Below are 12,730 nucleotides of genomic sequence, written 5' to 3' on the forward strand. Positions count from 1 at the left end.
CACTCAAGAAACCTGACACCGTCAGCCCATTTCATCAGCACCCCATCCACCAGCTTAAACATTCAGTCCCTCCACCACCAATGGTGCACACTGGCAGCAGTGTGTACAATTCTACAAGATGCACTGGAGCAACTCGCCAAGGCTCCTTCAACAGGATCTTTCAAACCCGTGACTTCTACTACCTGGAAGGACAAAGGCAGCAGATGGGAACATCACGAACTGCAAGTTCCCCTCCAGACCACACACCAGCCTGACTTGGAAATATATCACCGTTCCTTCACTGTCGCTGGGTCAAAATCCTGGAATTCCCCTCCTAACAGCACTGTGGGTGCACCTACACCACATGGACTGCAGCGGCTCAAGGCGGCAGCTCACCATCTGCCCAAGGATAATTAGGGCTGGTCAAGTAGTGCTGGCCTCCCTGAGACACTCGCATCCCAAGAATGAATTAATATAAAAGTGCTTGTGATTTACATAATTCCCACTGCTGCACTTTTATTGGCCTCTGCAGTCCAGTCGAACAAAGAATACATTGCCTTAAATTTTTCTGATTCCTATCCAGTGAAAACGTGTACGCAGACTTGAATGAGGCTCACCTCCTGGATGAAGCACACTGAGTTAAGATGCACATTCTTCCAGTGTAAATAATCAGACATCCTTGAATCCAGAGAGTCTGAAGTCCAGCTTGTCTCCTACTGGCTTTCTGTCAGGCTGTCCCTAACACTAAATATTAACGCTACATCGATATAAACTTGCATCAAGCATCAGAAATCCCTGATAGCAAGCACTTATTCCCACTGGATTGAGAACCCTGCAAAAAGTCAATTCAAAAAATACTCAGTTGTGTTTTCCTAACTGCAGAAACATTCTTGCTAATAACAGAGATTTTGCTGCCAAGAGGTTTAAACCTGCAATTGCATACCCACAACAGAACAATATCCTGCATGTAATCAGGCATATTAGAACACCAGTTACTCTGCCCGAGTTAGCACAGACGCCCGGGGAGGGAGGGAGGGGAACGTTAGCCCAAGTTCCTGCTCCTGGTCACTGTCTGGTGACTCTCGCTGGCAAGTGTGCGCACGGATGCGAGAATGGAATTGGGTCAACCTTCCCACCCGCAACCAGCATAAGCCTACAGTCTGCCAGGTCTCACTGTCAAGGCTGCCATTCCTCATAAGTGAATCTTGGAGTTGGAGCACAAGGCAACATTCTCAGAGGAGAAGGGGTGGAAATTAAATAGAAAAAAAATGTACACCATTTATAATGGGATCCATTTATAATATGTTATAAATAAACCGTGTTACATAACAACCAAATCTGGCTCCATTTGATTCTAAGGGCATACACATTTCACCTTAGGACCCACTATTGTTTGTCAAACTGCTGCAGTGAGATAGTATCATCTAAATTCATGCGTTGCAATAAGGACCTTGATCCACTGACCCCTTTTTAAAGAGTGTGGCAGGGATGGATATTACACCTGGTGACCCAACATTATTGCCAAAGTTTCCATCAAGTGCTGTGACATTCAGTGTAAAAGCCGCATGGGCATATCCCTTCAAAAATCTCTCCATCTACATTACAGATAGCAGGTTTGCTTCCCTTAATGACATTAGTGAACCAGATGGGTGTTTTACAACAATCCATAGTTACAAGGCCACTATTACTGATACGAGCTTTTATTTCATAATTACTTAATTAACGGAATTTGAATTCCCCAGTTGCCACTGTGGGATTTGAACTCATGTCTCCAATCATTAGTCCTTTAGCAATCTATGTTTTCCAAAAATGGGCCACAGGGCCTAATGTAACTCCTAATCCTGCACATTTATAAATCACTGGTTAGGCCCCAGCTGGAGCAGCGTGTCCAATTTTGAGCAGCAGGCTTTAGGAAGGGTGTCAAAGCCTTAGAGGGGGTGCCGAGGAGATTTACTAGAATGGTACCAGAGTGAGGAACTTCAGTTACACGGAAGAACCAAAGAAATTGGGACTGTTCTTCTTAAAGCAGAGAAGGTTATGTGGAGACATCACAAAAGGTTTTATGGATTCAATAAGGAAAAGCTGTTTCCACTGGCAGGAGGGGCAGTAACCAAAGGAGATGGACATAAAATAATTGGCAAAAGAAGCAGAGAAGAGATTTAATTTTTTAAACTCAGCGAGTAGCTGTAATTTAAAATGCTCCGCCTGAAAGGGTATGGAAGCAGATTCAACAGTAACTACTCAGGTAAATACTTGTAAATTAAATTGTTGCTGGGCAATGGAGAAACAGCAGGGAAATGGGACTAATTGGACAGCGCTTCCAAAGAGCCAGCGCCAACATGATAGTCTCCCTCCATGCTATACAGTTCTAACTATCGAGGATCAAACATGAAATTTCCCTAAACTATAGCACAACAACTCTGGATAAATTTATCAAGCAATCGCGGAGATCAGGATTATAAAGTAATGTTTCTTACAGATTAAATCGCAGAGACAGCAAAAAAAACAAAGTTAATTTAATGGCTTATATCGTCACCAACACCCACCTATTCTGTCAACAGCATAGACTATTGTGGATCCACTGCCGATACCCAATGCTTGGTTGTTCTAGGACATAAAGACAACAGAGGGTCAGTGAGTTCAGGTTGAAGTGACATTGTATTCCCTGCGGCCAGGTGTGGCTATTCTGTGTGTAAATATTCACACACAAAGAACACTTGGCCCTAGTTTAACAGTTTAACTTCAGTGGTAGGGAAACTTCTTGAAACAATTATTCGTGATAGAATTAATAGTCACATAGAAAAATGTGGATTGATTATGGAGAGCCAGCATGGATTTCTAAAGAGATATCATGTTCAATTAGCTTGCTGGAGTTTTTTTTGAAGAGGTAACAGACAGGGTTGCTGAGGGTAATGCTGTTGACATGGTGTACAGGGACTTTCAAAAGGTATTCGATACAGTGCCACACAACAGACTTGTGAGGAAAGTTATAGCTCATGGAATAAAAGGGACAGTAGCAACATTGATACAAAATTGGCTGAGTAATAGGAAGCAGAGGGAAATGGGCAACAGATATCTTTCAGGCTAGAGAAAGGTTTGTAGTGGAGTTTCCCAGGAGCCGGTATTGGAACCCTTATTTTTCCTGATTGTGCAGGGGATAATTTAAAAGTTTGAGGGTGATACAAAACTTGGAAGCATTGTTAACTGTGAGGCGGATGGTATAGAACTTCAAAAGGACATAGACAAGTTGGTGCAGTGGGCAGATAGGTGGCAGATAAGTTCAATGCAGAGAAGTGTGAGGTGATGCATTGTGGTAGGAAGAACATAGAAAGACAATAAATTATAAGGGGTACAATTCTTAATGGGGTGCAGGAGCAGAGGGACCTGAGTGTATAGGTACATAGATCATTGAAGGTGGCAGTACAGGTGGAGAGAGCAGTTAATAAAGCATATAGTATCCTGGGCTTTATTAATAGGGACATAGAGCACAAGAGCAGGGAGGTTATACTGAGCTTATATAAGACACTCGTTAGACCTCAGCTGGAGTATTGTGTACAGTTCTGGGTGCCGCACTACAGAAAGGATGTGAACATATTGGAGAGAACGCAGAAGAGGTTTACAGTAATGGTTCCAGGGATGAGAAAGTTCTGTTATGAGGATAGATTGGAGAAGTTGGGGCTGTTCTCCTTGGAGAGAAGGCTAAGGGGAGATTTGATAGAGCTGCTCAAAATCATGAGGGGGCTGGACAGAGTAGATAGGGACAAGCAGTTCCCGCTCATAAAAATATTGAGAATGAGAGGGAACAGATTTATAGGGATTTGCAAAAGAAGCAAATGTGAGGTGAAAAAAAAACTTTTTCACACAGCGAGTGGTTCAAGTTTGGAATGCACTGCCCGGAAGTATGGTGGAAGCAGGTTCAATCGAGGCATTCAAGAAGGCATCAGATGATTATTTGATTAGAAACAATGTGCAAGGGTTATGGGGAAAAGGCAGGACAATGGCACTAAGTCATAATGCTCATTCGGAAGGCCGGTGCAGACACGATGGGTCAAATGGCCTCCTTCTGTTCCATTAAAATTCTGTGATAGACCATGTCACTTCCTTTAATTGTGTGTTGAATAGAAAAGAGCAGCTCAAAATGTCAACTCAAGGCATTCTTAGTAGAATTACTATTCTCCTATTTGCAAATGATGTTGTCTTGTGGCATCATCCAGTACTTTCCTCACAAACTTGAACATAACAGTGGGCTAACCAATGGAAATATGCTGTGTTATGACACAGCAGATGGGAAACATTGAGCTGTTCAAATCCCGGAGGGAAACTTGAAACAACTGTCACAAATAATTTTCAATTTCTATAAATTGAGATGACTGCCTTGAATTCAGTCGTAATAAGACCTTAGAGGTTTTTACAAAACTAGATTAAATATTTATTAATAAGAGAAATGATTTTAAATACATACATAGATCTACAAATTACTACTACTATGATAACTTCTAAATCCCCTAATCAATCTAACTCCCAGTTACACTTTCGTTAAGACAACAGTAAGACACACAGATTTTAAAAGACCCAGGCAAAGAAACATGAAAACCTGAACAGGTCAAATTCAAAGTGAGTTTTCTTAACTTCAGTCCTTTGAAGACCGCAGATTGAGGAATACAAGCTGAAGGCTTTTTACACTTGTGGGATCTTAAAAATGCCTACCCTTACAAACAGCCTTCACTTCTTTAAACATATTTTCCCCTTTGAATGCAAACACCCATCGTTTCACTTATCTTCCTTCTAATAAAAACCTCTCATAGCACTAAGTTTTACCAGTAACCTTTGGGAAAAATAAACACACGGTTTCGAAACTTCATCTGGCTAAGTGACACATTTCACCCTTCTTCCTTTGAAAACAATCTTGTCTGGTTTATTTCAAAATGCAAACGTTCCCTTGACACCTATGTTTCTAAACTTCCCCAAGTTTACCTAATTGACATTTGAAACTTAACCTCTCTTCTTAGATCAAAGCACCCAGACTAATTCAATTAATTCCCACACACACACACACACATCCCACTATTATTCTATTTTACAATAAACTCCAATAGTATTATGAGAATTTTTTTTTTCCTGATAGCTGTGAGTGTCCTCAAATATGATACCAAGGTTTTACATGGCTCATATCTCAAGAACAAAGATTGGAAGGTACAAGGGAGTGTGTCCCCCAAATGTTGATTCATAGCAGCACCTTGGGCTCCTGCTCAATGCCCAATTTAGTCTAGCCAGAGTCCTTCAGGAAAACAAAGGCAAAGATGACACTGGTCTTTCTTCAAAGACAGCAAGATACACATAAGCTCAGCTTATATTGGCAAGTCACAGTCCAAACAGCCAAGGGCAGCAAATGCATGGGAACACCACCACCTGGAAGTTCCGTCCAAGCCACACACTATCCTGACTTGGAAATATATCGGCTGTTCCTTCACTGTTGCTGGGCCAAAGTCCTGGAACTCTCTCCCTAACAGCACCGTGGGTGTACCTACACCACATGGGCTGCAGCGGTTCAAGAAGGCAGCTCACCATCACCTTCTCAAGGGCAACTAGGAACGGGCAACAAATACTGGCCTAAGAGATAAAAAACAAAAAACTGCAGATGCTGGAAATCCAAAACAAAAACAGAATTACCTGGAAAAACTCAGCAGGTCTGGCAGCATTGGTGGAGAAGAAAAGAGTTGACGTTTCGAGTCCTCATGACCCTTCAACAGAACTGAGTGAATCTTAGGAAAGGGGTGAAATATAAGCTGGTTTAAGGTGGGGGTGGAGGGTTTGGGTGGGGGGAAAGAAGTGGGGGGGCGGTGGTGTGGTTGTAGGGACAAGCAAGCAGTGATAGGAGCAGATAATCAAAAGATGTCACAGACAAAAGAACAAAAGAACACAGAGGTGTTGAAGTTGGTGATATTATCTCAACGAATGTGCTAATTAAGAATGGATGGTAGGGCACTCAAGGTATAGCTCTAGTGGGGGTGGGGTGGAAAGGCTAGCAGGGCATAAAAGATTTAAAAATAATGGAAATAGGTGGGAAAAGAAAAATCTATATAAATTATTGGAAAAAAACAAAAGGAAGGGGGAAGTAACAGAAAGGGGTTGGGGATGGAGGACGGAGTTCAAGAGCTAAAGTTGTTGAATTCAATATTCAGTCCAGAAGGTTGTAAAGTGCCTAGTCGGAAGATGAGGTGCTGTTCCTCCAGTTTGCATTGGGCTTCACTGGTACAATGCAGCAAGCCAAGGACAGACATGTGGGCAAGAGAGCAGGGTGGATACTGGCCTAACCAGTGATGCCTACATCCTGTGAAAGAGTAAATAAAAAGTTCAAAAAGGATCTAGACATGCAACAAACGGGCTTCCGTTGGCCTAAAGTGAGAGATACGGGGCAAAGCAGTGTAGTTGCTGACTGCCATGGACAATATTAAAGTGCTACCCTTCACAGCCTGTGATAATTTATGATTTGTACGTGAGATGTGTATATTTCTTACCCTTGGAGTGAAAGAGTGAGTCAAATCACTCAGCACAAGCTTTTTGACTTGGAAAAGGTTTGTTTATTTTTCACATCCTTGCCTTGGAGGTTATTAAAGAAACTATGTACATATGAACTAGGAGTAGGAGTAAGCCACGCGGCCCCTCAAGCCTGCTCTGCCATTCAATGAGATTATGGCTGATTTTGCTGTAACTTCTCACCTACCTCCGGTAACCTTTCACCCTCTTGCTAATCAAGATCTAGTTCGCTCTGCTTTAAAAGTTTCAAAATCCCTACTTCCACTACCTGTTGAGGAAAAAAGTTCCAAAGCGTCATGGCCCTCTGAGAGAAAGTTGCTTCTCATATCGGTCTTAAATGAGTGACCCCTTATTTTTAAACCATGACCCCTAGTTCCAGATTCTCCCACAGCCACTCTGTCAAGACCCCTCAGGATCTTAAAAGTTTTGATCGCTCACTCTCTCACACCAAAACTAGGTATAGATGAAGATATAACAATACTTCTTAAAAAAAGACAGAAAGGATGTCAGTTCAATGCAGACCTGTTATTTCGTAGTAATGTTGCCAGAAGTGAAAGCTTTGAAATTAGTGATGCGAACATACTAATTAGGAGCAGGAGTAGGCCACACAGACCTGCTCTGTCATTCAATAAAATCATGGCTGACCCGATTGTAACCTCAACTCCACATTTCCATCTACGCCCAATAACCTTTCATCCTCTTACTTAACAGGAATCTATCTAGCTCCGCCTTTAAAATATTCAGTCTCCACTTCCACCACCTTTTGAGGAAGAGAGTTCCAAAGATTCTCAATGCTCAGAGAAAAAAATTCTCCTCATCTGTTTTAAATGGACGACTCATTTTTAAACAGTGATCCCTAGTTCTAGATCTCCCACAGGAGGAAACATCCTCTTCACACCCACCCTGTCAAGTCCCCTCAGGATCTTAAAGGTTTCAATCAAGTCGCCTCTTACTCTTCTCAACTCCAGTGAATACAAGCCTAATCTATCCAACCTTTCCTCATAAGACAACTCTCCCATTTCAGATATTAGTCTAGTAAACCTTCTCTGATCTGCTTCCAATGCATTTACATCCTACCTTAAACAACAAGACCAATACTGTACAAAGTACTCCAGATGTGGTCTCATCAACATTCTGTATAACTGAAGCATAACCTCTCTACTTTTGTATTCAATTCCCCTTGCAATAAACAATAAAATTCTATTTCCTAATTACTTGATGTACCTGCATACTATCTTTTTGTGATTCATGCACTAAGACACATTCTGAAATCTTTTCCCAACTGAGGCTTCAGCTTTTGTTCTGGCCAAGACAAAATTTACATTCTTACAATGAGGCATTGAGAAACTTCATTATCTCCTGGACAAGGCCACAGTGAGTCAGAACTAATTTAGAAAGATTGTCTTTTGTCTTCTTGGTAGACAAACACAGTCTGATGCTCAAATTGCTCTGGTAGTATGGAGCCATTTTATTATTCAGGGCTGAATCTTTCGAAGAGTGGCAACCCCTTTGCATCTCAAAGTTCTGCAATCTCTCACCATTTAGATAAAATGCTTATTTTTTATTCTTCTTGCCAAAATAGACAATATCACATTGGAAACCACATTACACTCCATTTGCCAGATCTTTGCTCACTCACTTAACCTATGTCACTTTGTCGCCTCCTTACGTCCTCTTCACAATTTATTTTCTTACCTATCTTAATATCTTCAGCAAATTTAACTACCACACCTTTGGTCCCTTCATCCAGGTCATTTATATAAACTGTAAAAAGTTGACACCCCACCACTGATCCCTGTGGCACACCACTTGTTACATGCTGCCAGCCAGAAAATGACCCATTTATACCTATAGGATGTCTTAGCAGTTGTGATGGCTCCCATTGTTGACCTTCCAGAGGTTGGTTTCACAGGTAAGCTTGAAGACGGAACCAGGTGGCCGAAACAAAGAAACAAGGAGCAGGAGTAGGCCATTCGGCCCTTCGAGCCTGCTCCGCTATTCGTTATGATCATGGTTGATCATCCAACTCAATAGCCTACGAGAGGTGGTTTTTTATTTCACTTTCAAGGAACTGCGGTGTGGCCCGTCTTTAACCTGGTTGATTACACCAGTATGGTGGCCGCGTGTTGGACCTCTCTCCATGTGTGATGAAGTTCTGTGCTGGAGATCTGTCTGCAAGTTCTGACTGAAAGTTCATAGCAGTTTGCTAAATTTTAACAGGGAGTAAAGATGGCCGTTCTGTTGTGTTATCTTGGAACAAATGTCATCTTCCAACAAAAGGCTTTGAGATCATTTAAATTAGCATTCTGAAATCTTTTCCCAACTGAGGCTTCAGCTTTTGTTCTGGCCAAGACAAAATTTACATTCTTACAATGAGGCATTGAGAAACTTCATTATCTCCTGGACAAGGCCACAGTGAGTCAGAACTAATTTAGAAAGATTGTCTTTTGTCTTCTTGGTAGACAAACGCAGTCTGATGCTCAAATTGCTCTGGTAGTATGGAGCCATTTTATTATTCAGGGCTGAATCTTTCGAAGAGTGGCAATCACAGTCGAATTGCCGCTCCCTTCCTTGCACTGGAGCTCCACATTTCTCACCCGCACTTCCAAATCAAGCCTCCATAGAATGTGGAGAGCACCAGCTCTTTGAGGCCTTTCCTTTGGAGTGTTGGAGCGTTGGGTGGGTGGTCGGGGCAGGGGGCATCAGAGGGCGGGGAGCCAGGTGGTTGGAGAGGGCAGCATCAGAGAATGGATGGCAAAGTTGGGGTGGGGTGGGTGGGTGTTTCAGAGGGCGGGCAGCCTGCCCGGGGTGGGGGGCGGGGGGCATGCTGGGCAGAGGGCATCAGAGGGTAGACAGAGAGGGGAGGCATCAGAGGGTGGGTAGTTGGCAGGGGAGGGGTGGTGATGTCAGAGAGTAGGTGGTCACCACCACCTTCTCAAGAGCAACTAGGCATGAGCAGTGAATGCTGGCCCAGCCAGTGAAGCCCACATCCGTGAATGAATAATTTTTTTTTTTAAATCTGCTGTTAAAACTCTACAACTCCCAGCTGGTGCAAGCATTTAATGGAGCATCCTATGGTGGTCCAGAAGATGTGGCAACACAGCCCCGTTTCATGATTAATGGTGCTGTTCACCATGCTGTACATGAAGAATTCCTGGCATCTGATGTCCATCTGGTAGGCACTCAAACCTGTGCTTTTGACTGTCTCCTTCTGAGAAGGAAGAAAAGTGTATGCCTTCATTTTAGTCACTGAATTAGTCTCACGAAGAAACCCTTGACCAAAGAATTTTAAAGCAGTCAATCCTTCGGGTCCCCAGCACTCCAGGGCACTGACCAGCTCTCGGCTCAACAATTAGAAGCCAGAAACCCATCGCTGAGGGATGGGATTAGCTCCCTTTTGGCTTCATATAGCCTTGAAAGCTAATGTGCTACTGGTAGGCTGACCCTGCCTGGACAAGCAGCAAGATAGCTTGCCCCCCATATTGAAGGGAGACTACCTATAAAGATTTTTCAGTACTTTGTCTCAAGACTCCAACATTGTCATAGCACACCCAACTGACCAAAACTAACTGACCAAAACCAACATGGCAGTTTGTGTGGGGATGTGCATTCACTGCAGAAATCACCCGTGATCACGAAGAGTTCCTCCCACTACCATCAGGCCAATGACATTGGGGAAAAGAGGGAGTGCTACACTGTCAGAGGTGCTGCTTTTCAGGTGAGACATTAAACTGAGGCCCCGTCCGCCCTCTCAGGTGGATGTCAAAGATTCAGAGCTAGGGAGTTCCCCTGGTATCCTGGCCAAAATTTATTCCTCATCCATCAACAAAACTGATTATCTTGTCATTACCACACTGCTGTTCATGGGAGCTTGCTGTGCCACATTTCCAATACTATAACAGAGGCTACACTTCAAAAAGTACTTAACTGGATGCGTGGAGCTTTAGAACATCCCAAAGTCCTGAAAGATGCTAAGGAAACGGTTGCTCGTTCCTTCTTTGCCCAATATCCACACTATTATACTGAGAGAATGTAGAGCAGGGATGCTGCTTCCAGTTCCTCCCCCTGTCTGACACACTAAGGCCAATAGCAAAACCCTCACAAAATGTTCCAACTGAAACAACAGAATGCAGAAATGCACCAGGGGCTCTCTCCTGGGCTGCCAGCTCAGGGCTACACTGATTAGGGCAGTTCACATAATCAGAATCAATCACACAGTGCAGAAGAGGCCCTTCGGCCCATCGAGTCTGCACTGACATGTAAGAAACACCTGACCTACCTATCTAATCCCATTTACCAGCACTTGGCCCATTGCCTTGAATGTTATGACATGCCAAGGGCTCACTCAGGTACTTTGTAAAGGATGTGAGGCAACCCGCCTTCACCACCCTCCCAGGCAGCGCATTGCAGACCGTCACCACCCTCTGGGGAAAAAAACTTTTCCTCACATCCCCCCTAAACCTCCTGCCCCTCACCTTGAACTTGTGTCCCACAGTTCCCACAGCCCAAATAGGGGAACCTCTCATTTCTGGCTGGGTGGGGGCAGGTGGCAGAAGTCTTGTCCACCTGAATAATTTCACCTCAGCCAAACCTTTCACTGACACAATTTACACAAAGTTAGGTAATAAAATTCAGGAGTCTGCCGAGGGGAATCAGTCTTCACTGCTGTGAACGAATTGTCTTCCTTCCAGTTTGTCTTGCAGGCAGTGGGTCTAGAAATGTCAGCAGTGTCAACCCCCCCTTCTCTCCCCTCCCTTTTGTATTTCACAAGGAAGAAGTTTCGAAAGTATTTTAATTGACAGCAAACAAATTTAAAGACCCATCTCCTCTGTCTCTGGGACTGGAAATGAAGATGGTATCTTAAGCCCATCTCTTGTAAAAAAAAAGGGGGGGTGGGGGTGTAGAAAAAGTAAAACTTCACCCAAAAACTATTGCTGACTTCCCCACAGCCGTCCAGTAGCACAATCATACCTAGCCCCCAGGTTCTAAATGTAAAGCTACAGCTCAGTTTATGAAAACAGCAGTAAATAGTCTAAGCACATTACCAACCCCAAACCCAACCCGCCTCCAGGCTGGATGCCATACAGTTTAACACAGAACATCAACAGTAAAACTGATCTGGTGCAAACATTAAAAAAGGTAAAGTTTCGCCGTGAATTAAAATGCATCGTGATACATTCATTAGAAGCCTTTGCTCACTTGCACGTGATTATCCACAGCCATGTAACCAGCTTTCCTTTTTGCCTCTTCCTCCATGCCTCCGCTTAACTTCCTCTTCCGCATCAGTTGCAGTTGCTGCTGAGCTGCCCGCAACCCGAAGCGCAGTCCCAAGGACGGGACTCCAGGTAGCCTCAGCCACATTGTTTGTCCCCGTCACCCCACCCACCGCCAGCCACCAGCCACCTATCGGAGCGAGCAGGACAACCTGGGATGGGGCTACAGCTCGCAGTCACCTTGCATCTGGGAAATGTAGTCCTCCCGGCAGAACAACCCAGGGCCAGGACTACAGCTCCCAGCCTACACCCTCCTGCGCACCAAATGTGTTTCGTCACGCAAGTTGGGTTGGTTTCTTGCAGCAGGCGCTTGCGTTTTGGAGCCACTGTTGAACCTGGCGCTTCGTACATTGGAAGGCTGGTGTGAGACTTATGCAGATTCCATTGCATTCAAGGTCCATCCACATGTTCTTAAAGAAATAAAAACAACAACAAAAAAAATAAACTGCGGATGCTTGGAAATCCAAAACAAAACCAGAAATTACCTATAAAAACTCAGCGGGTCTGCCAACATCGGCGGAAAAGAGCAAAGTTGACGTTTGGAGTCCTCATGCCCCTTCAACAGAACTAAGTAGAAATAGGAAAGGGGTGAAATATAAGCTGGTTTAAGAGGTGTTGGGACAAGCTGCTTGCCCCTGTTCTTAAAGGGATATTGCTATTTGCAACCAAAACGCAGAAGGTTGGGGTAATGCCCAAGGAATGGCAACACTAGCACCAGACATCATCCCAAAGCACTTTCTAACCAATTTAAGTGTGTACAAAACACAGCATCCAATTTGCACACAGCAAACTGTGCCACAAACAGTAAAGTGATATGACCAGATAATCCAATCCGGCAATTACCTCCCCATCAGTGTAGATCATCAGGGAAATGATGGAAGGGGTCATCAACAGTGCTATCAAGCAGCACTTACTCAGCAATAACCCGCTCACTGACACTC

General features: G+C 43.8%; 1 protein-coding gene across 2 annotated transcripts in view; it reads right to left on the reverse strand.

The window, feature by feature from the left end:
* rpia (ribose 5-phosphate isomerase A (ribose 5-phosphate epimerase)) overlaps positions 1-11,964 on the reverse strand; it is a 41,003-nt gene extending 29,039 nt beyond the window's left edge. The window contains exons 1-2 of one of the 2 annotated variants that reach the window (XM_041201634.1): positions 11,716-11,964; positions 2,526-2,586 (exon numbers count right to left, since the gene is read on the reverse strand). In XM_041201634.1, coding sequence (XP_041057568.1) covers positions 2,526-2,586; positions 11,716-11,877 — 223 coding nt within the window. In that variant the 5' untranslated portion in view covers positions 11,878-11,964. The remainder of the gene's footprint in view (positions 1-2,525; positions 2,587-11,715) is intronic. The other variant, XM_041201643.1, reaches the window with a different exon arrangement.
* Positions 11,965-12,730: the final 766 nt, after the last annotated feature.

Source organism: Carcharodon carcharias, chromosome 1 (genome assembly GCF_017639515.1).
Source record: "Carcharodon carcharias isolate sCarCar2 chromosome 1, sCarCar2.pri, whole genome shotgun sequence".
Taxonomy (NCBI): domain Eukaryota; kingdom Metazoa; phylum Chordata; class Chondrichthyes; order Lamniformes; family Lamnidae; genus Carcharodon; species Carcharodon carcharias.